General features: G+C 45.7%; 1 protein-coding gene and 1 pseudogene across 7 annotated transcripts in view; both read left to right on the forward strand.

Moving 5' to 3' along the window:
• Positions 1–26,727, forward strand: part of KIF16B (kinesin family member 16B) — a 282,011-nt gene that overhangs the window by 33,969 nt on the left and 221,315 nt on the right. For 6 of the 7 annotated variants that reach the window (XM_043480090.1, XM_043480091.1, XM_043480093.1 and 3 more), the window contains exons 2-7: positions 3,120–3,189; positions 7,758–7,871; positions 15,692–15,808; positions 17,939–18,036; positions 18,754–18,863; positions 26,175–26,317. In XM_043480090.1, coding sequence (XP_043336025.1) covers positions 3,120–3,189; positions 7,758–7,871; positions 15,692–15,808; positions 17,939–18,036; positions 18,754–18,863; positions 26,175–26,317 — 652 coding nt within the window. Of the gene's footprint in view, positions 1–3,119; positions 3,190–7,757; positions 7,872–14,662; positions 15,382–15,691; positions 15,809–17,938; positions 18,037–18,753; positions 18,864–26,174; positions 26,318–26,727 lie in introns of those variants that run through there. The other variant, XM_043480092.1, reaches the window with a different exon arrangement.
• On the forward strand, positions 22,687–26,235 carry LOC122448341 (annotated as a pseudogene).

Consider the following 26,727-nt stretch of genomic DNA (forward strand, 5'->3'; position numbering starts at 1 on the left):
AAGATGTGACTGAATTGCTACACCTCATGAAAGAACTCTGATGGATGAGGGGTTGCCTCTTATGCATGAGCAAGGAAAGTGGTTCCTTGAGATGGACTCTACTCCTGGTGAAGATGCTGTGAAGATTGTTGAAGTGACCACAGAGGATTTAGAATATTACATAAATTTGATTGTTAAAGCAGTGTTTGAGAGGATTGGCTCCGATTTTGAGTCTGTGGTTTCAGTTCAGTTCAGTCGCTCAGTCTTGTCCAACTCTTTGCGACCCCGTGAATCGCAGCATGCCAGGCCTCCCTGTCCATCACCAGCTCCCGGAGTTCACTCAAACTCATGTCCATCAAGTTGGTGATGCCATCCAGCCATCTCATCCTCTGTCGTCCCCTTCTCCTCCTGCCCCCAATCCCTCCCAGCATCAGGTTCTTTTCCAAAGAGTCAACTCTTCGCATGAGGTGGCCAAAGTATTGGAGTTTCAGCTTCAGTATCAGTCCTTCCAATGAACATCCAGGACTGAAGATCAGCCTTTGGTTTAAATACTGTCAAACAGCATTGCATGCTACGGAGAAATTGTTCATGAAGGGAAGAGTCAATCAGTGAGGAGCACTTCACTGTTGTCTTATATTAAAGAAACTGCCGTAGCTGCCTTAGTCAGCAGCCATCAGCACTGAGGCAAGACCCTCCACCAACAAAGAGATGGCCATTTGTCAAAGGCTCAGATAATGGGTAGCAGTTTTTAGTAATAAAGTAATTCTAAATTAAGGTATGTACCTTGTTTTTTTTAGACAAAATGCTATTGCACATTTTAAACATAATTTTGATTCGCTCTGGGGAACAGCAAAGTTAATGTGACTCATTGTGTTGTGATACTCGCTTTACTGCCATGGTCTGGAAGGAACCCACAGCATCTCTGAGGTCTGCCTGTATATTTGAATTGAATCTTCTCCAGTGAGCCCTGGCATACTTTAGTGGAAAATGGTATTTAGATACTACTTTGGCCATAAGACTAGGCCTTTTCCGAGGACAAAGCTGGGGAGTACTTCTTTTCAATTTCAGGTAAAGTTCATCTTAGATTTCCCGTTTAGATTTAGGACTAAGGAGTTTTTACCTTGCGTCATCAATCTGTTTAAAAAAATGCAACCGAGTCAATTTGAAGATCTTATTGGTTTTATTCAAAGATTCATGAATCTGGCAGCCTCCCCACCTGGCAAGTAGAAAGGCCCTGCTGGGAGCTGTACAAAATGGAAGGCTTTTATGGGCAGAAGGAGGCTGTGACAAGGAAGTTAAAAAAAAGTGGATTATTTCTGGCCAAGTCAGCTTCCCTGGGGGACTGCAGGGGTTCTTACCAGGCAGGTTACCTTAGACCAGGAATTTCCAGATGGACTGGTTCAAGACTTACTCTTGGGAGAGGCTGAAGCTGCCTTAAGTTAGGTATTAGGTCTTGGTGGGGCTTAGCTTGAGTGATTCCATTTTGGTCTTACAGTTTCTTTCTAACAAATCTGATGTTTGTATCTCCTTTCAAACCAAAAACCTTGGTTATCAGGGGCAGCAACATAATTACTCATGTATTATCCCTCAATACGCAGGCAGAAATGCTAGGATAAATACACTTATTTTATCACCAAAATATGATGCCTAAAAATAACTTGACGATTGCTTTGTGTTAATAGTTCTGTTTTTCCTTAGCCTAGATTCCTCCTGCCCAAGGAATCTAGCGTGAGATCTTTTCTCACTGTGCAGCGCACAGATTGATTTACTTCAACTTACTTTTGGGTTTTCGGTTCAGTTGCTTGATTGTGTCTGACTCTTTGCGACCCCATGTATTGCAGCATGCCAGGCCTCCCTGTCCATCACCAACTCCTGGAGTTTACCCAAGCCCATGTCCATCGAGTCAATGATGCCATCCAGCCATCTGATCCTCTGTCATCCCCTTCTCCTCCTGCCCCCAATCCCTCCCAGCATCAGGGTCTTTTCCAATGAGGCAGCTCTTCGCATGAGGTGGCCAAAGTATTGGAGTTTCAGTTTCAGCTTCAGCATCAGTCCTTCCAATGAACACCCAGGACTGATCTCCTTCAGGATGGACTGGTTGGATCTCCTTGTAGTCCACGGGACTCTCAAGAGTCTTTTCCAACACCACAGTTCAAGAGCATCAATTCTTAGGCACTCAGCTTTCTTCACAGTCCAACTCTCATATCCACACATGACCATTGGAAAAACCATAGCCTTGACTAGACGGACCTTTGTTGGCAAAGTAATATCTCTGCTTTTTAATATGCTGTCTAGGTTGGTCATAAAACTTTTGGGTTTTAGGTTATTTAATAAAAATTGTTTTATTTTTGTGTAAATTATTTTTGTCATTCTAAACACAATTTACAGATCAAGATGTTTTTGTAGAAATCTAGCTTTGTTCTCTGTCTCTTCTTTCTCCCTAGGTGCCCTTTTGAAAGATAAATAGGTTATCCTTTTTATCTTTAAATACACGTGGGTAGCATCCTATGTATGCTTTTCTCCACCTTCAGTTTCCCACTCAGCGTCCCCTGGCCTCTGTCCGCAGCAGTACCTAGAGACCTTCCTCTTTCCTTTACCAGGGACGCCCCACTCCCTTGTGTGGGTGTCGGCTTGTTTATTTTAGGAGTTCTCCTAACCTCCTGTTCCAGTGTTTTCTGGGAATGACAGTTTCTGGATGGATGTGGAGGGAAGGTGGGGGAGGGCGGTGACCTGGCTGCCTCTGGAAGCATCCTGGCTGTGAGCACTCACTGCTGTTTCTTCCCAGTGCTGGTCCTGGGTGGAGGGTAAGGTGCCTTTCCTCTGTCCCGGGTGGGCGGGGCCCCTCTGGCCTAGATCGCCATCCACGCTGTCTGTCCTTGCATTTATACTCCTTTTGGTTCCCATGTAGAAATGCTCCCAGGGTTTGAGTAATACAGCGTTTTCAGTCTTAAGTTTTTGATAATGGCCTCTGTTTTGTGTGTCCTCATGTTTATGTTCCTAAGGATTTGGGAGGAGTTAGAGATTGTGCCTCACATGCTGAATAAAAACAGATCGCCGTACATAAAAAGTAGACACAACAAAAATTGTAGAAACACCCTTTTCTCTCCTGCCTAACCAATACTGAATTACTTGTGTTGCAGGGAAAAGGACTTGGAAGCCAAATTCATTATTCAAATGGAGAAAAGCAAAACGACCATCACAAACTTAAAGGCAAGTAGTGACCTGGCCTGGCTCCAGTTTTGTGAGTTACGTGGTTTGTTTCAGTGCTAAATGGTTTGTGGGTGAGTACAACACATCTGTTTCCACAGCTTTCTTCTCTCAGTTCAGTTAATGACATCAGCTTGAACTTGGCTTGGGCTCGGCCCTGAAGCAAATGGGTGACAGGTGATACCTGTCACCTGTCCTGCCTCTGGTTTTGTTGACCTTAGCTGCAGAGCCAGGCCGCAGCTGGGGGACATGAGACCAGGCATTTTTATCCTCTATCCTGTTGTGGATTTTTAGCCTGGAAATGAGCTCATTGTGGATTATTATAAGCTTCGACCCCAGATTTGCTTTCATTTTTAAAGAAATACTTATTTTTACTTATTTATTCATCTCTGCCAGGTCACAGGGGTCTTTGATCTTCATTGTACAATGTGGGATGTAGTTAACTGACCAGGGATGGGACCCAGGCCCCCTGCATGGGGAGTGTGGAATCTTAGCCCCCGGACCACCAGGGAAGTCCCTGTTTTCATTTCTACTGAAAGTAACTTCATAAACCTTGCAGGAGGAGCTGGTATTACTATTCAAAACTCAGGAGATGAAAAAAATGTGAAAAACTGAAATTTTTTTCTGAAAAAAAAAAGAAAAAAGAAAAAAATCCCAGAATTTTCTAGGATGGCAAGTTCTTTTGTATTTAAAATATCCTGGGTGCTTTCCACTTATGGGGAAAAGAAGTATGTAAAATCAGTAATAAAGGAATCTCGCCCCTAAGGACCCAACCCCCTCTTCCTCTGAGGTTTGTCATTAGCTCACAGGTTTGGGTTTCAGAGGCCTGCTGCCCTGCGGCCAAGTACAGATCACTCTCTGGTTGGATTTCTGTTAATTCATGGCTCAGGGGACTGGACCCTTTGTAATCTAGTTTCAAAGCCCTGTAACCTGATCCCCAGTGATGGAAGCCGGTTCTGGGCCTGGTCTTCAAACGGGCGGTGCCCTGGGGGATTCCAGAGGCCTCCTCTGAGGCGCCAGTGCCTGCCTCTCGCCTGCGGCCTCTGCAGTGGAATGTCTTTCTTGCTCTGCTGACCTGCACTTCTTGTTCCTCCTGGCACTGCCCAGCCGCACCTGGCTTCCCCTCCTCTGATCACCCACGTCTTCTCGCTTTGCTCACTCTTTCTCTGCTGTTAGTTACCTTCGCTTTGCTCTGCTTCCTCTGTCTTTATGTGTTCACAGGGCTGCAAAGTACAATCATTCTAATACTGTATTTATTGGAACCAGTGGGGAGACCCGAGCATTGGATGAATATCCTTTCTTCATGTGTTATGGAATCTCGTTTTCCTTGATTACTCTGTTGCTTTTTGAGTTTTGCAAACATTGCCTCGTTTGATACAACCGCAATAGGTGCCTGGAGTTTTAAACATTTTAATAATTAGAACTTAAATTTTTTTCTTTTTTACAGCTTATAGTACATATAATGTTTAATCGCTTAGTCGTGTCCAACTCTGTGATCCCATGGACTGCAGCATGCCAGGATTCCCTGTCCTTCACCATCTCCTGGAGTTTGTTCACATTCATATCCGTTGAGTCAGTGATACCATCCAACCATCCTATCCTTTGTCTCCCCCTTCTCCTGCCCTCAATCTTTCCCTCAATCAGGGTCTTTTCCAATGAGTTGGCTCTTTGCATGAGGTGGCCAGAGTATTGAAGCTTCAGCATCAGTCCTTCCAATGAGTACTCAGGACTGATTTCCTTTAGGATTGACTGATTTAATCTCCTTGCTGTGCAAGGGACTCTCAAGAGTCTTCTCCAGCACCACAGTTCAGAAATATCAATTCCTTGGTGCTCAACCTTCTCTATGGTCCAGCCTTCCCATCTGTACATGACTACTGGAAGAACCATAGCTTGACTAGATAGACCTTTTCCAGCAAAGTGATGTCTCTGCTTTTTAATACACTGTCTAGGTTTGTCATAGCTTTTCTTTCAAGGAGCAAGCATCTTTTGATTTCATGGCTGCAGTCACTATCTGCAGTGATTTTGCAGCCCAAGAAAACAAATTCTGTCTCTGTTTACATTTCCCCCCATCTACTTGTCATGAAATGTTGGGACCGGATGCTATGATCTTTGCTTTTTTGACTGTTGAGTTTTAAACCTGCTTTTTCACTCTCCTCTTTCACCTTCATTAAGAAGCTCTTTAGTTTCTCTTCTGTTTCTGCCATTAGGGTGGTGTCATCTGCATATCTGAGGTTATTGACATTTCTCCCTGCAATCTTGATTCAAGCTTGTGCTTCATCCTGCCTGGCATTTCACATGATGTACTCTGCATATAAGTTAAATAAGTAGGATGACAGTATACAGCCTTGATGTACTCCTTCCCCAGTTTTGAACCAGTTCGTTGTTCCATTTAAGGTTCTAATTGTTTCTTTTTGACCTGCATACCGGTTTCTCAGGAGACAAGTAAGGTGGTCCAAGAATTATCCAATTTGTTAATAATCCACACAGTCAAAGGCTTTAGTGTAGTCAATGAAGCAGAAGTAGGTGTTTTTCTGGAATTCTCTTGCTTTGTCTGTGATCCAACAGATGTTGGCAGTTTGAACTCTGGTTCCTTTGCCTTTCTAAACCTAGCTTGTACATCTGGAAGTTCTCGGTTCAGGTACTGCTGAACCCTAGCTTGAAGGATTTTGAATATTGCCTTTCTAGCATGTGACATGACTTCAATTGTGTAGTAGTTTGATCATTCTTTGGCTTTGTCTTTCTTTGGGATTGGAGTGAAAACTGACTTTTTCCAGTCCTGTGGCCACTGCTGAGTTTTCCAAATTTGCTAGCATATTGAGTGCAGCACTTCAACAGCATCATCTTTTAGGATTTAAAATAACTCAGCCAGAATTTAATCACCTCCACTAGCTTTGTACGAAGTAGTGCTTCTTAAGGCCCACTTGACTTCACGTTCCAGGATGACTGACTTGAGGTGAGTGACCACACTGTCACGGTTATTTAGGTCATTAAGACATTTTTTGTATGATAGAAAAATCATGTGTGTTCTTGCCACCTCTTCTTAATATCTTCTGCTTCTGTTAGGTCCGTACCATTTCTGTCCTTTATTGTTCTTATTTTTGCATGAAGTGTTCCCTTGGTATCTCTAATTTTCTTGAAGAGATCTCTAGCATTTCCCATTCTATTGTTTTCCTGTATTTCTTTGCATTGTTCACTTAGGAAGGCTTTCTTATCTCTCCTAACCTCCTTTGGGACTCTGCATTCAGATGGGTGTATCTTTCCTTTTCTGCTTTGCCTTTTGGTTCTCTTCTCAGCTATTTGTAAGGCCTCCTCAGACAGACATGTTGCCTTTTTGCATTCCTTTTTCTTGGGGATGGCTTTGATCACCACCTCCTGTACAGTGTTATGAACCTCTATATGGTTCTTCAGGCACTCTGTCTATCAGGTCTAATCCCTTGAATCTATTTGTCACTTCACTGTATAATCATAAAAGATTTTATTTAGGTCATATCTGAATGGCTTAATGGTTTTCCCTATTTTCTTCCATTTAAGTCTAAATTTTGCAGTAAGGAGTTCATGATCTGAGAAGCAGTCAGCTCCCGGTCTTGTTTTTGCTGACTGTATGGAGCGTCTCCATCTTAGGCTGCAAAGAATATAATCAGTCTGATTTCGCTATTGAGTATCTGGTGATATCCACGTGTAGAGTCTTCTCTTGTGCTGGAAGAGGGTGTTGCTGTGACCCATGCATTCTCTTGGTAAAACTCTGTTTGCCTTTCCCCTGCTTCCTTTTTTTTTTTTTTCACTCCAGGGCCAAACTTGCCTGTTACTCCAGATGTCTCTTGACGCCTACTTTTGCATTCCAGTCCCCTATGATGAAAAGGAGACATAGTGTAGTATCTGAATTATGTTGGCAAATATGATACCGATTAAATTTATTTAGCACATATCCAGGGAGCTGTGTGAGGCATTGGTGGCATATGCAGATGTTTAAACATGATTTTTTTGTTCAGTTTTGGTATATAGCAAGGTAGATGAGATGTATGCAAACATATGCAATAGACTCATAATACGATGTGTCCTGGGAGAGGCTCATCTCTCAGAGGTGGGAGAAATTACTTCTGGATGGAGTGCCAAGGGGAGCCTTATGGAAGGGGAGGCGTCTGACTTGGAGTTTTTAGTGGGGCCAGTAGATCACACATCTGTTATCACATTGTCATCTGTGTGAACAGCACCCCCTGGAGTTGTACAGACTCTAGCTTTGGCCGGAGTGTCAGGTCATATAAGGTAATCATGATAAAAAGTCCAGAAAAGGTAGCCTTGGGTCATACTGTAGAGAGCCTGAATAGGAGGCCGGGAGGAGTTTATGTTTGCTTTCTTCTTCCTTCCTTCCTTCATTGAGAAAGTGGTCAGGACGAATTAAATGGATTTGAGTCAGGGTATAAATAATGCATAATGGCGATTGTTGTGAACTTCTAACAAATTGTTTTTTTCCCTTGAATTGGGTGGATTACTTGTCAGCTAACAGTATTCTTTACATTATTATGGTTTTTCTATTGCATTGTTCTTGTTATCACAATCTTCTCTCTCTCTAGATACCAGAAGGAGGGACTGGGGACTCAGGAAGAGAACGGACCAAGACCTTCACCTACGACTTTTCTTTTTATTCTGCTGATACAGAAAGTCCAGATTATGTTTCTCAAGAAATGGTATGATGATTTCAAAAATCTCTATTTTGGTTTATTTTCATGTTGAGAAAAACATGCCTACCCTAAAACTCTTTAAAACGTCTTGGCTAATTTTTTTTTCTGAATATGATTTATATAAAATTAGTCTTTGCTAACTTAGCTTTTTGTTTGTTACATAGCACCATTTCTCTTAGGCCTGAGATAAATTCCATCCCCAAAAGGTGGAGTTTTTTTTTCCACTTCTGAGCGTGATCGTAGTTTTTGTTTCAAAACTTGGCGTGACTACAGTTTTAAAGGAGCTCTGCAAATAGAGCATTTTGAGGGGGACGTTTATAGACATGCTTTATTTTACTGTGCTTTGGTTTATTATACTTTGTAGATACTGTGTTTTGTAAATCGAAGGTTGTGGCCACCTGTGTAAGTGAGTTCATGTCGTTTTTTCAGCAGCATTTGTTCGCTTGGTGTCTCTGTGTCCCGTTTTGGTAATTCTCGCGATATTTCAGACTTCTTCTATTATTATCATATTTGACCAGTGATTGTCATGTTACTCTTGCAACAAGATAATGACTTGTTGAAGGCTCAGATGATGGTTAGTATTTTTTAGTAAGAAAATATTTTTTGATTAAAGTATGTGTATTACTCTTTTTAGATATAATGCTACCACACACTTAATAGACTGCAATATAATATAAACATAACTTCTATTTGCATGGGGAACCAAAACATTTGTGAGCCTAGCTTTATTGCCGTTGTTGCTTTGTTGCGGTGATCTGAACTAGATCGCAGTGTCTTTGAGGTCTGCCTGTGTGTACTGCTAAGCCTGGCAGATTGCTCATTTGACCTTGAGTCCTACCCAGATGCAGAGCTGTAGGATGTAGACTTCAAACCCAAGTCACATTTCCCCTTCTTGGGTGCACCATTGTAGGTTCCAGAAAGAAGGATTCTAGACAGAAAGATCGTTTTGCCCAGAATCTTTGTGGAACATAGAATGAAGGTGGGGTTTGTCCAGGAAACCTGTGCTGTGGACTAATGTGATCTGAAATGTAGACCTGACATTGGCAAATAAGAACAGACCCGAAGGGCCTCCAGGGACCATTGCATGGTGATGTGTCACGTGACCAGAAGGACTTGTGTATTTCCTTGGGTGGGACAAGCAGGGTGTTAGAGCAGAGTGGGGTCCTGGGGAGCACCGTGTTGTGGGAGAAACTGGTTGCATCTCTGGGCTTCTTCCTGGCTTCTTAACAGCTGTTTTCTTTTTTTTTCTTTATTCTATTTTCTTTTATTTTTTAACAGCTTTTTTCTAATTGTAACTTCAGGTCTCGAGGTGTTAAACTGAGGGTATTAAGGTTGGTACAAATGTAATTGCTGTTTTGGACTGTGAATTTTAAATCATTGTAACGAGGCTCAAACACATCTTTATTAATCAAAATAAGAACCATTAAAATCACATTTTTTCCAACAAGAAATAAGTTTATTCCTGTAGCTTAAAAATCTGTGGCTCAGGATTCAACAAACTCTTGGAAAGCATTTTCTGCCTCCTGCTGGTTGTGGAAGCATTTTCCCTGCAAAAAAAGTTGTTGAGATGCTCAAAGAAGTGTTAGAAAGTTGATGAGAAGTCAGGTGAATGTGGCGGATGAGGCAAAGCTTTGTAGCATAATTGTTTAACTTTTGAAGTTTGGTTATGTGACCATATGGTCAGGCGTTGTCGTGGAAAATAATTGGGCCTGTTCTGTTGACCAATGTCGAATGCAGGCGTTGCAGTTTTCAGTGCATGTCATCTATTTGCTGAGCATACTTCTCAGATGTAATGGTTTTGCTGGGATTCAGAAAGCTGTAGTGGAGCAGATCGGCAGCAGACCACTGAACAGTGACCATGGCCTTTTTTGGTGCGAGTTTGGCTTTGGGAAGTACTTTGGAGCTTCATGGTCCAGCCACTGAGCTGGTTGTTGTATAAAGTCCACTTTTCGTTGCACGTCCCAATCTGATTGAGAAGTAGTTCATTGCTGTTGCATAGAATAAGAGAAGACGATACTTCAGAACGACTTTTTTTTTTTTTTAAGATTTTTGGTCAGCTCATGAGGCACCCACTTACTGAGCTTTTTCACCTAAGTTGCCTCAAATGCTGAATGATTAGGATGGTTGACGTTGAGTTCTTTGGCAACTTCTCGTGTAGTTGTAAGAGGATCAGCTTTGATGATGGCTTTCAATTGTCACTGTCATTGTCAACTTCCAATGGCTGGACACCACACTTCTCATCTTCAAGGCACTCCTTTGCAAAACTTCTTGAAACACCACTGCATTGTATGTCCATTAGCAGTTCCTGGGCCAACTGTGTTATTCATGTTGTGAGTTGTCCTCTGGTCCTTTTGACGCATTTTGAACTTGAGTAAGGAAATCACTCAAATTTGCTTTTTGTCTATCAGCATTTCCATAGTTTAAAATAAATATAAAATATACAGCAAGTAATAAATCATTAGCAAAAACATAAAGTGAGAGATGCGCGTTAAAATGACGTATAACATAACCACATTTATTTAAGAATGTATTCCAACCAACCTAATAGAATTCCCAACCTGGCTGTCCTACCCACGTGGTAGCATCTTGAAGTGGTATCGTCGTCGAGTTTCTTGTCCCCTGGTGTGTCCACGTGCTGGAATCTCAGCATTGCCTGGGGAAGTGTTAGAAATGCAGAATTTCAGGGACTATTCCTGCTGAACCAAACTGAATTTTTAGAAGAGCCCCAGATGACCTGCATACTCCTTAACATCTGAGAAATGTAGTTGGTTTAGAAATGTTTCGTGGAGACGGCTTTCTGAGGCGATGTGCATGTTGGGTTAGAGTGAAGATGGGATGTGAACTTGGAGAAGTTGTTCCAAGGAAGAGCCTGGAGGGGTTGTGCCTGGAAGATGTCGATTCACCATCAGGGAAACATCGACAGGACGACGGCAGAAGGAGTGGGGGCTGCGAGGGGAGGGGGGGTGCCTGGCACGAGGCAGGGGCAGGGAGAGGAAGGGGCAACTCGTGTTGCCGGAATTTGCCCCAGACTCAGAAACACCGCAGGGTGCTCATGGCCGCTGCCTCGTTTAAGCCCCTCAGGAACCAAACGAGGTCAGCGGTACCTCCATTTTTCTTTGTCAGAGAGACTCAGGGTAAGTAACTCAGTGGACTAGAGGAAGTCCGCAGATCTAATCCACTGAGTTGAAGCGGAGTTGAAATCCTAGGGCTGCTGTTTAGGGCAGAGGCGATGCCACCGGAAGGCCCTGTGGTGTGAGAGAAAGGGTGGGTGTGTCCTCAGTGACAGGTGGGCAGGGCCGCCCAGTTGAGTGAGGAAATGGGCAGCGAGGGAATGAAGGTAACTTTGGTCCTGAGATGAGTGGACTTACCAACGTTGGTAGCTAGGAGTCTGGCGAAGAACGGAATGTTACGGCTAGTAGAATCCGGACTTGGGCTTCCGTGTAGGGATGGGGGTGAGGAGACCCGTGTGAGAGAGTTTAAGGGGAAAGCTGGTTCCTTCCCCGCTCCTTAGAGAGTCTTCACCAGAGGATGAAGGAAGTACCACGAAGGCTTCCCTCCTGACTTACCGGGCTAGTGGCTGGCTTTCCCCGCCTTGAACCTGGGTTTGCGGCCGCTGGGGACAGGGACTGTGCTGAGGGAAAGCCCAGGCATGGGAGTGGCGGCGTGGGCAGCGGGCCCTGGCCCCGGGAGGTGCCCAGCATGCGTTTGCTAACCGGGAAGCCTCGTCTGCGGTTGGTGGTCCGTTTATGGGAACAGGTGGCAGTTCCTGGATTCAGTGAGAGTTAAGGTCAGGGAAGCAGTAACAGGAGGCAAAAATACCTTCCCAGAGTTAAAAATAGTGAGACTATGAAGAGTTTGCAACTCAGGAGCACACTTCCCAGCTTCCGGACTGAGCTTCAGCCGTTTGGGTTCCTTGACTCTGAACAGTCTCAGGTTATTTATACTCACTTCAAAACTGATAAAACCTTTGAGATACATGAGTGAACGGTGCTTTCTAGTAGGACCACATGTTACTAGAACCAGCAGAGATGCAGGACAATACCTATTTTTTGCATTTTTCCCCCAGTTTTGTTGAGAAGTAATTGGCATACATCACCATGTGAGTTTAAGGTATACAGCATGGTGGTCTGCTTTATATATCTTGTGAAATGATGACCACAGTAAGTTCAGCTGACATCCATCTTCTCGTATAGATACAAGGAAAAGAAAAAGAAAAAAATTCTCCTTGTGGTGACAACTCTTAAGATCTACTCTCTTAACAACTTTACTGTATACTGTGCGGCAGTGTTAACTGTAGTCATCACTTTTATATTGCATCCTTAGTATTTATTTCTCTAATAACTGCAGAGCTGTACCTCTTGTCCAACTTCTTCCAGTTCCTCCCTTCTCTACTTCCCACCTGAATGACAAATCTGATCTCTTTTTCTATAAGTTCGGCATTTTGGGGGAAACACCCATTTTCTACTCTCTTCAAAAGGCAATCTCCCTCACCTCTGATTTTATTAGCTGGTGTTGTGTGGGCTCACGTTTTCATGCTGGCAGATCCTGCCCAGGAGGTGAGCTGACAGGTCACACACCTGCTCTAAATAGGGGGAAGATCATCAGCTTAGCATGAGGTCACCCTTTGTCTTTTTCTTCTCTTTAAAAATGATTAAAATGTAAAGGCACCTTGAGACAGTATATCATGCCCGTTACTGTAGTACAAGTCAGGTTTCCCATAATGTTAAACAAATTCCAAGTAAGATGACGGTTAATATTTCTTCCTTCCAAATCAATTTTAAATTTAGAAAAAAAAAATCAGTGAGCAGTTAAAGTCCATACTCATCTTGATTAAAGACCATTTAAGTAAGGTCTCATTTTCTTAATGGTCCTTCCAGCTCCAAGGGAGGCTTTGCTCTCACGCTTGCCTGTTCCTTGATTCGACCCCAGAGAAACCTGAGACCTAAAATCTCCCCCTTGACAGCTGGACAGAGAGTCTTTCGTTCGCACGGTGCCCGCCCGTGGGCAGTTGCCCTCCAGCGAGGCCCCGCAGTGCCTCCCTCTGCTCTGGAATCAGCTTTACAGCCTCTCAGACACGCTGGTGGGACTCCGGGTCCCTGGCTGGGAGGGCAGCCCATCAGCCCATCCAGCGGCCCCTCCATCCCCACCTCAGTTGGTGGACCGTGGTCAACAAGTCCTTGGTGGGAGCTGCCATGGGGAGCCTGTTTCCCTGCCGGGGGCCCCGAGGTGTGGGCACCGTCCCGCTGATTCTCGGGGTCCCCAGCCGACTTGGAGCTGAGATGGAGCCAGGCCTGCGTCTCAGCCCCCGGGGCCTGCCCTTTTCTGTGCCAGTTGCAGGGTCCTGTCCATCAGCCCTGCCCTACCCCAGGCCCCCTGAGTCTGGTGGAACACCACCTGAGTAGCTTTCTAGAGAATAAATGAGGAGTAAAGTGGCGGGGGTGGATTTTAACCCAAGGGAAGAATTCCATCTTGAAAACTTTGGGGTTTGTTTTTTATTATTGTCATTATTTTGGCCACACCCTGTGGCATGTGGGACCTGAGTTCCCTGCCCAGGAATCGAACCCAGCCCCCCTTCAGTGGAAGCATGGAATCTTAACCACTGGACCACCAGGGAAGTCCCTGGGGTTTGGTTTAAATATGGTATTTTCCGTGACTTTGTTTAGCCCCAGATAAAAGTATGAGAGATTGTTCCTTTATTCTTTGGGAAGCTTTTGGAAGGCTGTTCTTCCTCTCCACTGGCACCTTGTGAAGTGTTAAAAATGATAATCTGTCATTTCTTTTTTTGTCTAATCAGGAAGAAATAAATAAATATTTACAGTTTTCTTCGTATTCTGTTTTGGTGGTGAAAACCAACCTCTCAGATGGTTTGTCTGGAGCCCAAAGTCCCTGTGGGATTCCTGGTTCTGGTGCTTCATGGAGGTGTGTGTGGATGTGTGTGTGGAGGGGGTGAGGGAAGGCCTTCCGCGTGGGCTTGGGGCCTCCAGGCCGATGCTGAGCGCCAGCCAGCATGCAGGCCGGGGCTGGGGAGGGGGCTGTGGGTCTCAGCCCTGCGGCCGCTGCGGCCTGCCACCTCGCCTGTCCCCAGACAGCGGACCTGGCCACACTGCTTGCCCAAGGGTGGGTCACGAACACAGTTGAAGGTTGACTTAACCATCCGACTGTGAGAAAAAGATCAGACAATGCCAGCTCCTGAAGCAGAAGTGGATGAAAGTCAAGTCAGAGTGAAGGAGGGTAATGAGAGGTCCTCCGTGGAGATGGCTTGGTTGAAGGGACAGGCTGTACACCTCTGACTGAGGAGAGGAAGCCTGAACAGGAGGGTGGGATGAGGGGGTGGAGGCATCCTGGCTGACAGCCTGTGTTGGTAGTGGGACGCTTAAGTGGGGAGGGGAGAGAGGTGCTGGTGGTCATCAGGCCATCCGGGGCAGTGTCTGCCCGGCGGGTGGTCATCAGGCCGTCCGGGGTGGGGTCTGCCTGGCCGGTGGTCATCAGGCCGTCGGGGTGGGGTCTGCCCGGTGGTCATCAGGCCATCGGGGGCGGGGTATGCCCGGTGGTCATCAGGCCGTCGGGGGCGAGGTCTGCCTGGCCGGTGGTGATCAGGCCATCCGGGGCAGTTGTCTGCCCGGCGGGTGGTCATCAGGCCGTCGGGGGCGGGCTCTGCCCGGCCGGTGGTCATCAGGCCGTCCGGGGCGGGCTCTGCCCGGCCGGTGGTCATCAGGCCGTCGGGGGCGGGCTCTGCCTGGCCGGTGGTCTTCAGGCGGTCCGGGGCGGGGTCTGCCCGCAGGGCGCAGGTCCCCACGGGGAGGCGGTGTTTCTGGAGTCACGCAGGGTCGCTCACGGAGACTCCGCACTCCTGCGGGGCTGATGGCGGATCCTGCCCCGGCCTGTGTGCATCCCACACGTCTTCCTGCCCTGACTGAGAACCTGATCGCACCCCCATCTCTGCTGTCTCTCCAGCTGCTGACCTGACTTGTTTTTGAAGGAGGGAGGTGTTCTTCGTGCCCGTGGTGTCCTGGTCCGAGAGGCCAGGTGGGGGTTAGAAAGCTTTGGCTGGTCCCCTCCCTCGCTGGGATAAGTAGGGTGAGGAGGCATCTCGGTTTGCTTCACTCCCATTGATCATGTAGGTCAAGCATTTGTCCTTCACTCCCTTCCATTCCCCAGAGCGTCCCACTGCAGTTGTGGGATGCAGACATGGACTCAGGACTGTGGGCACCGTCCCAGGCCCCACAGAGCCCATCTTCCTGGGAAAATAGCCAAAGAGGGAAAATCATCTGGACTCTGACTCAAGGGAGCCCATCACCCCGGCCTCACCCACACCCACACCCACCCGTTACTTGGCTGGTGAGAGCCTCTGGAGACTGACTCTGATGAACAGCCGTATCCTTAAAACAACGGCGTTGATTTGGCACGGTTTGGGCCACAACTTCTGGCTGCTGTGACTTTCAGGTTTTGAATATTTAGTTTCTGGAAGCTCTGGTATAGAATGAATCACTTTATAAGTCTATTTAATTCTGAGATGGTAAGTCATCATGCTTTAAAATCGTCTCTGCCTCTGTACATGATTGTCACTTCGCCTTGTTTGCCTTTTTATATTTTAGGAATCTTTTGTTAAGTGGGAAAAAGGATGAGATTCCCTTTTGCTTTGTTAGGTTTGTTTTTGATTAAAAACTGGACTACATGTGTTCTGCTGTTAACAGCTCTTCAGTGACTTCTTTACATGGTATAATCCTATGAAAGTGGTATTCAAGAATACTGTCAGCGCTGAAGGGGCTTCTGTTAAAATCCATGGTAATTATATCTTTTGGTTTTTTTCTTTTTTCTGCTTCCAGGTTTTCAAAACCCTTGGCACAGATGTCGTGAAGTCTGCGTTCGAAGGTTATAACGCTTGTGTCTTTGCATACGGGCAGACCGGATCAGGAAAGTCATACACTATGATGGGAGACTCTGTACGTTGCTTACACTGTGTGGGAAGCAAATTTCTCATTTTCTCTTTGGACTCATGAGAGTGTCCCTTTTGTCTCCGTGGTTGGTACTAAACGTGCTTTTCATGTTTTCATCATTCTTTAGTAGTAAGATAAAGCTCAGTAATAAGTGGGATGAAATTTCCTTTGAGAGATTTTAAAATTAGAAATAGTTTTAAGTTTATAAGCATGAATAATGGATGGGAGTCTCAGTTCATTTTCCGTTTTTAAAGGCTTTATAATCTTATCAAAAAAAGTGTGCTGGACCTGCAAGTAATTTATTCTTCTTTTCTGCCAACCCAACAGTTTGAATAAAATTACTGAACTCTGTTCTTTTTAAAATTATTCAAAACATTTTTCCCCAAGAAAAATGTAGAAAAAAAAGAATCTCCTTGGTGGAAAGGCACTGCATAAATCCAGTGAATACATGAAAAGTGTTAGAATTACACAGGTTATATAGCATCTACACAGTTATAAACGTAGTGTGTAGAGTTTAGTAGTCATGCTATACATAAGGACATTAAAATGATACGTGCCCCAAAATAGACGACAGAGGAGAAGCTGGGAGTGACTGCAGAACCTTATCCCATTCTGTGTTTTCTCCAGACCTGTGTTTTACTTTTCTCATGTCACGGTTTGGAAAACTGTTCACTGACTCTGAGAGTCGAGCACCTAGCAGAGCTTGGCTGGGCTTCCTGCCGGCAGGCTCAGAGGGGCCCAGATGCTGCAGGTTTGGTGGTTCACGGGAGAAGTAATGCAGTAAAGGAGGATTGGTCTTTCTGGATGAAAGCCTTTCAGCCCATGTGTCCTGGCTCCTTAAATCCAGGCGTCTTCTTTGCAGTAGGAGAAGTAAATGCAGTGCTGCTGCGAATCCTCAGTCCTGAGAAGTAGGGAAAAATAAGAGAAGAACAGACGATTTCAACAGTTTCACATTTCCTTTCACCATTACTCCACCCTTCCTTCTTTCCTGCTGTGCTTTGGGAAAAAAGCCTTCTCTAAAAATGAAATTTATGGGACTTCCCCAGTGGTCAAGACTCTGAGCTTCTACTGCAGTGGGCATGGGTGTCATGCCTGGTCAGGGAACTGAGGTACCACATGCTGTGTGTGGCCAAAAAATAGGAAAGAAAAATTTTTTTTTTTTTTTGCTTGTTGATTTTCTCTTAGCTAATTTATGTAAGTTCAGCATTTACAAAGCACTCACAAGTTACAGCTGTTTTTCTCTGACCTTACAATTGAGTACCATTTGGGTATTCCTTTTTTATTTGATTTTTTAAAGTAAGAACAAAAAGTGTGGTGAAAGGGCCAGTTTTTCTTTTACAAAAATTGGCACTGATTTAATGGTGTAAAGGAAAAAAAATTCTCCTAAACCTTGTGATGATATATATATAAATGTGTGTATATATATATGTATATATATCTTTTTTTTTTTTTTTTGGGTGGGGGGAATGGGAGATTAGGTGCAAATAGAGATTTCAGAAGAAAACATTGAAATCTCAGAGTTTGGCCTCCTAACAGGAGCATTTTTCCTTGTCTTTGGTACCATTCTGAAGCTCGTCAGCTTGTCAGTGCCGACCGAAACATGAATACTATAATTATACCCACATCACATAAGTAATGTGATGTATTAAAACCTTTCTGTCGAGGGGAGGCCAGGGTAGGAATTAGTGCATCACAGTCTGTATGTTTCAATGTGGTCATCACCTCCTTTGTAAGACAAATAGCTTCTTTGAGGACTTCCTAAGGTTTCTGCCCAGCGTGTATTTCAGCTTTTTTTGTCCTTTGACCAGATCAAATTTTTTAACATTTGTTTTACAGCAGTAGACTCTCTGGTTTGAAAGCTAGAGAATACATCTTATATTTGCAAGCCACAATTTAGCTGATTGACAGCTGACTACTGTCTATTACCATGGTCCCAGCATGTAGGAATTACAAAGCTCAATCCTCTTATTTCAGAGGATAGGAAGCAGCCCTGGAAGGGGTGAGTGGTGTGCCCAGGTCCCTGGGGTGGGCCTGTAGGCCCCCGGAGTCTAAAGTCCACCCCAGCCCATTGCAGATGCAATCATAAGGTGCTTTTATTTCAAGTTACATCTGAGGCACCCCTCTTTCCCACTGCAGGGCGATTCTGGCTTAATACCCCGGATCTGTGAAGGGCTCTTCAGTCAGATAAACGAAACCACCAGATGGGATGAGGCCTCTTTTCGAACTGAAGTCAGGTAGGGTTTGTGGCCTGAGTGTGTGTGTGTGAGCTGGATTCAAAGCGTGAGGAATGGATAAGGCCTTTGGATCCCTGAGAAGATAGTCTGCCTTTCCCTCTCCTGCGCTGTGCTGGGTGGAAGTCAAGCTGAAAGCACAGATGTGTTCAGTGACCTCCTTGGGTACCATTTGGATGAGGGCTTTGGAGGTTAGTGGACGTAACCCAGCCTGGTCTGAAACTAATGTATGATGTTCATCTCAAATGCAGTGAGCTTTTGACCTTTCATTGTGTACCCACTTGCCTTATTCTTTTATTTGAATAAGGTTTGTGTTATTCTTTATGTTGGTTGGATCACTGTCATTCTGATCTTTAAATAAATCTGGGCAGTTGAGGTGTTTTCTCCCCCGTCTCCTTGAACTTAAACCTGTGTGGAGAGGCAGTTTGGTCAGTGGTTTGGGGGCAGATATGGCAATCAGGGTATTCTCCTGGCTGCCTGAGCTCTTGGAGGCTGTGAGGTCTTGGACAGGCTGTTTAAATCACCCCAAGTCTCTACTGCCTAGTCTGTAAGACGAGGATGATAGTACCTTCCTCTGAGCTATTGTAGGGATTAAAGGAAATAATCCATAAAGTGCTGTACCTGATACATAGTTACCTCCCGTAAATGTATGCTGCTGCTGCTGTTGTTATTAGTGCCTGAAGTAATTTTACTGAATTCAACTCTGTTTGACATTTTTAGCTACTTAGAAATTTATAATGAACGTGTGAGAGATCTACTTAGACGGAAGTCATCCAAAACCTTCAATCTAAGAGTCCGTGAGCATCCAAAAGAGGGGCCTTATGTGGAAGGTAAGAGCGGATGTTTTCACAGCTCTCTTCTTCTTGGGAATTTTTTTTGAGTAATAGTTTAAGAGGAAAAAAAAGAAGGATAATGGTGACATTTAAAAAATCTAATTTTGGAGTTTAATTATAGTGAAAATTACACATGCTGCCACTGAACACCGGGGCTTCCCAGGTGGTGCTAATGGTAAAGAAGGCACCTGCTAATGCAGGAGATGTAAGAGACGCAGGGTTTGATACCTGGGTTGGGAAGATTCCTTGGAGGAGGGCACGGTAACCCACTCCAGTATTTTTGCTTGGAGAATCCCATGGACAGAGCAGCCTGGTAGGTGATAGTCTATAGAGTCTCATACACTCTACACTCTGTAGGGTGTAGAGTCCGACTGTACAGCCTATAGAGTCTGACTGTAGGGTCTATAGAGTCCGACACGACTGAAGCAAGTTAGCACACCACTGTGCTCTATTCATTTAATGTGCTTCTACTTTACTGGCCATTAGCTGATTTTGAGGGGCTTGCCAATAGATCATGTCTACCTTTAAGAACTCCAGAAACTTATTTTCCAAAGTTCTCAGGCAACTCTATAGCTTCTTTAAATGGCGTTGCATTTCAAGGGTGCGTTTTTACTCATCTTAACGGTAACACGACTGTAGGGTGATTCTGAGAGCCCTCACCTTTGGGAAGAGTGTTTGAGGTTCCCGTGCTGTGTTTTCGGCCTTTGCACTGTGACACGTTCGCCGGGTCACTGTCCGCTGGGAGGACTGTCCCCAGGAGCGATGGGTAAAGGACTGGCTCCTGCGAACCATTCTAACAACAGGCTGGATGGAAGGCTGCCCCTAGAACAGCCAGCTCTGCACACTCTGTGTGCGGCAGCTGAAGGGAGGCCGAGGACTAGGAATCGCACACAGACAGCCTCTCCTGTCCTGGTGGTGTCCTCCCTGCCTGTTTCATTGGAGGCAAGGCTGAGAACTGGTCATGGATTCAGAGATGTTTCTGCTTCTGTTGTCTTTTTCACCTGGAAAGCCAGGTGTGCTAACAGGACCCCATCTGCATTATAGTAAATTTTCGATTGAACTTTTGTGTTTCATGCCCACAGCAAGGTGAGTAACTATGTATTTGTTCCATGGAGTGTGTGATAAATACTATTGTTAATAGTTTTTAGCCTAACTGCCTTTCCCTTTAACTGTCTTAGCAAATGTTAAGACATACTATAGAGCTGGGTTTGTGGAGAGACAGGTTAATCAAACAGGGTAAAAATCAGAATCTACTGTCAATACTTAATGGGGATTTAGTTTCTAATAAATCTGCTGTTCAAACACTGGGGAATATGGGTTATTAACTTGTCTGGGAGAAAAAAAAAATGGTACCAGAGCTCACTTTTTATACTAAATGGCAAATGGATCAAAGATTTAAATGTGAAAAGTGACATAATGACTGCAAGAAACCCTGGATTACTTTTTTCTGGAAATTTGGAGAAGGGAGGGCTTTTAAAATTGTTTAGTTAAAATCCAGAAGCCATGAAATAAAAGTGTTAAGTTTGAAATGCTGAAACAAAACAAAAACTGAACTTTATACTTGGTAGAAACACCATAGGCAAAGTGAAAAAACAACTTACAAGGCGGAGAGGATCTTTTCAAGTTTCAGGCAAAGGACTTGTTTTCCTAATATATAAGGAGCTCCTGTAAATTGCAGACAGCTCCACTACCAAGGAGAAAAATGAACAAAGGATGTGACTAGGTTGTCCACAGAAATATTGATGATTTCTAATCAGTATTTTAAAAAATTGATTTAAATGTGTTAATTTCTGCTATACAGCAAAGTGATTCAGTTATACATATGTGTGTGTGTGTATATTTTAAAAAGACTCTCCTCCATTATGGTTAATCATAGGATATTGAATATAGTCCTCTGTGCTATACAGTAGGACCTTGTTGTTTATCCCTTCTGTATATAATAGCTTACATCTGCTGACCTCTGCCTCCAACTCCATTCCTCCCACAACCCCCTCACCCTTGGTCTGTGTCTGTGATTCTGTTACTGTTTAATAGATAGGTTCATTTGTGCCATATTTTAGAGTCCACATAGAAGTGATATCATGTGATATTTGTCTTTTTCTTTCTGACCTAATTCACTTAGCATGATAATCTCTAGTTGGATCTATGTTGCTACAAATGGTATTGATTGATTCTTTTTTAATGATGTATATACACACACGTGTATATATATATGTATGCATCTCACATCTTGATTTATCCCTTCATCTTTTGAGGGATGTTTGGGTTGTCTCCATGTCTCAGCTCTTGTAAATAGTGCCGCTGTAAACACAGGAGTACATGTACCTTGGCTGGCTGCATATCTAGGAATATACAGCCTGTGAATTGCTAGAGCATACGTAATTCTACTTTGGTTTTCTGATGAACCTTTATACTGTGTGCGCAGTGGCTGTGCCAGCTTACATTTGCCACCAGCAGTGGAGGAGGGTTCCCTCTTCTCCATATTCTCTCCAGCATTTATTTGTAGATTTTCAAAATGATGGCCATTCTGACCAGGGGTGAGGGAGTACCTTGTAGTTTTGATTTGCGTTTATCTAATAATGCTGAGCATCTTTTCATTTGTCTGTTGGCCACCTGGAAATACGCATGATTTTTAAATGAAGGAAAGAAAGATTGACCTCACTAATAATCAGAGGAAAGCAGAATAAAAGTTCTTTGAGGTAGCTTCTGTTACCTGTCCCCAGCAGCTGTAAGGAACCTGATGGGAGTGTGTTGGGAGACAAAATGCAGTCTTATGCATTGTTACTGTTGTGTGTAAATTGCCTTCTATGGAGGACAGTTTTGCAATATCCATCAACAGTTTGCATATGCTTCAATATAGAAATTCCACCCTCTTAAGAATTTCAGTTCAGTTCACTCAGTCGGGTCCAACTCTTTGTGACCCCATGGACTGCAGCACGCCAGGCCTCCCTGTCCATCACCAACTCTGGGAGTTTACTCAAACTCATATCCATTGAATTAGTGATGCCATCCAACCATCTCATCCTCTGTCGTCCCCTTCTCCTCCTGCCTTCAATCTTTCCCTGCATCAGGGTCTTTTCAAATGAGTCAGCTCTTCGCATCAGGTGGCCAAAATACTGGTGTTTCAGCTTTAACATCAGTCCTTCCAGTGAACACCCAGGACCAATTTCCCTTAGGATGGACTGGTTGGATCTCCTTGCAGTCCAAGGGACTCCCAAGAGTCTTGTCCAACACCACAGTTCAAAAGCATCAATTCTTCTGCGCTCAGCCCTCTTTATAGTCCAAGTCTCACATCCATACATGACCACTGGAAAAACCATTGCCTTGACTAGACAGTATTCTGGGGCCCCCGGCTTGAGAGAGCCAGCGTGGCTGCGGGTGCGCGGAGGGCGCGTGGGGGCAGAGGCGGTGTCGGGCCAAGCGCCCTTCCCCGCCCCTCTGGCACCCCGGCCCCCGTGTGCCCGCGCCCGTGCGTGCCCCGTGCAGCCCCCTGGACCCCGAGCCTCGCGCCGCTGGCGGGTCCGCGGATCCGCGCCCCCGCGGCCAGCCTCACCTGGCTGCGCCGGTCGCGTGCCACCTGGCCACAGCCTCGGTGACCAGCAGCGGTGGGGGACGCTGCTGAGTCGCAGAGAGCGCAGCCTGGCCACCGGCCCTGCTTAACGCGCTTTGCTGATTGGCCATTTTTACGAGTTTACAACTTTTCTAAGAACTTTTGTTTACAAAGCAACTTTTATTTTAAAGGCATCTCCCTTTTGTATTTAATCTAAAGAAGGATCTTGGGCAGTTTGTGGTTTGGTTTTGGCTTCGTTTCTAAATTTTTTTCCTCTTCGTTGACTTTGGGGTTCGGATATTCCTACCGCTTTGGACTCCCGAGGACCTTTTGGGCCCCCACGTTAATGAGCCACCTGGCGAGTCTGATGTGGCCGCCAGCGAGGCGCCGCTTGTGTCCCTCCCCATGTTCGCGTCCGGCCTGGCGGGAAGGATGAGGTGCCCCGAATGACCGCTGGAAGAAGGAGCTCCCCCCACATGAAGCGGCTTCCCCGGTACTTCCCGGCCACCCCTACCTGGGTGGCGGCCGCGGCGACGGCCACCGACCTGGAGAGTGGTGGAGTTTGCAGCCGCAGCCCGGCCCTCCAGCCTGGGAGGGAGGCGGGGGAGTTCCGTGATCTCCTGGACCTGGACCTTATCCTCTCCAGCTCGCTGTCGCATCAGGAGCCCGTGGCCGCCACTGCGTCCTTGTAGGCATCAGCCTCATCCTCGCTTTCCCCATGGAGCAGCGGACCCGCCAGCGCGCCCTCCACCTGCAGCCTCAGTGATCGATCCGGGCCGGGGGAGACCTGGGCGCAGCGGTGCGGGGCGGCGTGGGCGGCGGCTTCCTCAGCAGCGGGAGTCTGCACCCCCTCCGAAGGCTCCCATCAACCTGGCGGACATCAGTGATGTGAGCCCTTCCAGCGGCTTCATGGCCGAGCTTCTGTGGCCCGAATTGGACCCGGTGTGCATTCTGCCGCAGTGCCAGGTGGTGGACTGGTGGGCACGTTCGTGTTGAGGGCGCCTGAGTGCCCCTGGCAGCCAGTACGGCAGCCCGTCGGTCATCGGTGTTCGCACAGGCGGCCCGGACGGCAGCCACTCGGTGGTGGTGGGCCCTACAGCGGTGGGCCGCCGCGCGTGTGCCCGAAGATCAAGCGGGAGGCTGTCTCCTCATGCACTGTCGGTCGGCTCCTCCAGGCCCGCTTGGGCACTAGACCTCCGCTCAGCAGTGACCACCGGCAGCCTGCGCATGACTTTCTGCTGGGGCGGCATCTCCCCAGCAGGGCCACCCCGACCCTGGTCCCGAGGAACTGTCACCCTGCCCTGCCGCTCCCCCCGGGCTTCCATCCCCACCCTGGGCCCAACCACCCTCCCTGCCTGCCTGACCAGATGCAGACACACGTCCCACCGCTCCATGACCAAGCGCTGGTGCCAGCCGGTTCCTGCAGGCCGGAGGAGCCCAAGCCGAAGAGGAGGAGGAGGTCGTGGCCCCGGAAGTGGACCGCCTCTCACACTTGTGATTACGCAGGCTGCGGCTAAACCTGCAGGGAGAGTTCTCATCTCCAGGCACACCTGCGCACCCCACACAGGTGCACACAGGTGCGAAACCTTCTCACTGTGACTGGGATGGCCGAGGGTGGAAGTTTGCCCGCTCAGATGAACTGACCAGGCACTATGGCAGACACCCCGGGCAGTGCCGGAAGTGCGACCGGGCATTCTCCAGGTTGGACCACCTCCCTTAGACACGAAGAGGCACTTTTAAATCCCCGAACAGTGGATGTGACCCGCACTGCCAGAAGAGAATTCAGTCTTTTTTACCTTTCACACTGTCTTCCTGGTGAGGGGAGGAACCCAGCTAGAAAGCACTACAGTCATGGTGACGTTCCCAAGGAGTAAACTTGTGAATGGATAATCAGGAGACACAGGAAACCAAAAGACAAACTCAAAAAAAACAAAACGAAAAAAACAGATGGGGTCTGTGACTGGATCTTCTAGCGTTCCAATCCTAAATCCAACTTGAATATGTATATTTCTGGACTTACAAAACGTCAAGGGGGTGACTGGAAGTTGTGGATATCAGGGTATAAATTAGATCTGAAAGTTGGGGGGAGGGAAGACCAGAACCCCTTGAATTGTTTTGATGCAATATAAGCATAAAGATCACATTGTATTCTGTTTGCCTTCTAAAAGTCATTATGACGCTCTTAGAAGAAGAGGAAGAAATTCAGGTACAAAAAATGGTGTTTAATAGCCTAAACAATGGTTCTTGGTAAGTCTTGGTTCTAAAGGTACCAAATGAGGCCCAAGTTCTCAAACTGCTGCTTACTTTGACAGGGAAAAATCTGTTTTTGTCTTCTGATCTAAATTTATGATCTAAGTCAGGTAAATACACCTGGTTTACTTTAATCTTTTATATAGTCTGTTATGTATTGTGGTTTCAGATGTGCAATAATTTGTACAATGGTTTATTCCCAAGTATGCCTTAAGCAGAACAAATGTTTTTTTCTATATAGCTCCTTGCCTTAATAAATATGTAATATAAATTTAAGCAAACTTCTATTTTGTATATTTGTAAGCTACAAAGTAAAAAAATGAACATTTTGTGGAGTTTGTATTTTGCATACTCAAGGTGAGAATTAAGTTTTAAATAAACCTATAATATTTTATCTGAAAAAAAAAAAAAAAAGAATTTGTCCTGCAGAATTATTCACATATTCATAAAAACCTGTGTACAAGGTTATTTGTAGCAGCATTGCTTGTATTGAAAGCAAACACTCAAAACAATGTCTGTCGTCTCAATAGGAGATATTAAATTGGTTATGGTACATACATACAGTCTAGTGCTAGTACAGTCTAGCCATAAAAATGAATGAGGGATCACTTTGATACACAAAATTCTTCAATGTATTATTACACAGAAAAAAGCAAGATGCAAAACAATGTGTATGGTATGCTACCATGTGTAAAAGGAGGAAAAAGATGGTTTAATATTTATGTAATGCCCTGTATACATATGGCTTATTTCTAGAAAGTTTTGGGAAAATGAGAATGTTGGGTTGCTTGACAGGAAAGTGTGGGGTAGGTTATCAGATGGTGGAGGGGAAAGACCCTTGAACAGTGTACTTTTTGTAGTTTTTGACTATAAAAGCATATGAATGTTCTCAAGAAAAATGAATGAAAAGTTTCTTTAAAAAGGATTTTAAAGAATGTGATCGTGTTTTGCATGGAGGTAGTGTTTGCATTTTCCCTGACTGTGATTAGGGCTAATGGTGTTGACTGTGATATCTCGCGGTTATCCTGAATACCCTATGCGATAGGCATGCCCTATCAGGAGAGGTGACCGAGGCTCAATGAAGTTAAATGACTTCTTCACAACCTTACGAGTCCACTGGTCAGCCACCGAGCTGGACTTGACCCGAGGCAGTTAGCTCCTGAGTCTGCGTTAGAAACCACCACAGGTTTCTACAGGTGCAAATGCATGTGCCCTCAGTCATGTCCGACTGTTTGTGACCCCATGGACTGTAGCCTGCCAGGCTCCTCTGTCCATGGCATTTCCCAGGCAAGAACTATGGAGTAGGTTACCATTTCCTTCTCCAGGGGAGCTTCCGCACCCAGGAATCGAACCCTGCTCTCCTGCATTGGCAGATGGATTTTTACCCCTGTGCCACTTGGGAAGCGCACAGATCGTACAGTCGTGTATTATTTTGTAGAGGTACCTCCTCTCTTCTTGCCTCTACTATCTACTGGGGAGATTTCTTCACCCTCCTCTTTTTTTTTCAGATTTATCCAAACATTTAGTGCAGAATTATGGTGATGTTGAAGAGCTTATGGACGCAGGAAACATCAACCGGACCACCGCCGCCACGGGGATGAATGACGTCAGCAGCCGGTCTCATGCCATCTTCACCATCAAGTTCACGCAGGTGAGGGCAGTCGTGGGCCGGGGGGCCTGCCCCTGAGCGCTTCACGTGCTCATCAGCGCCGGCTGCAGACTGGTCTATGCTGAGCCGGGGGCCTCAGAGGCTCCCCACTGCTGTTTTCTTGTTCTTTAGACTTGAACATGCTCTGTGTGATGGTTTCTCTGCAGTTACAACCATGCTCATTTGAGATGTAGCCTGATGAAGACCCCTAAGGCATATTTAGCAGGCTTCTGCCCTGTTCTCCACATAAAAAAAGGTGCTATGTGTTTAGTTAAGCCAGAGTTTTCGTTGTTGCAAGCTCTGTGGTAGATAATGGGTTGCCAGAGAGAACAGCTGGAGGCCAGGGTGAGGAACTCATCACCTTGAGTGGTCTAAGGGGAGTGGTCCTTTATGGCTCCATGGAACTCACCCCG

This window comes from Cervus canadensis, chromosome 10 (genome assembly GCF_019320065.1).
Source record: "Cervus canadensis isolate Bull #8, Minnesota chromosome 10, ASM1932006v1, whole genome shotgun sequence".
NCBI lineage: Eukaryota > Metazoa > Chordata > Mammalia > Artiodactyla > Cervidae > Cervus > Cervus canadensis.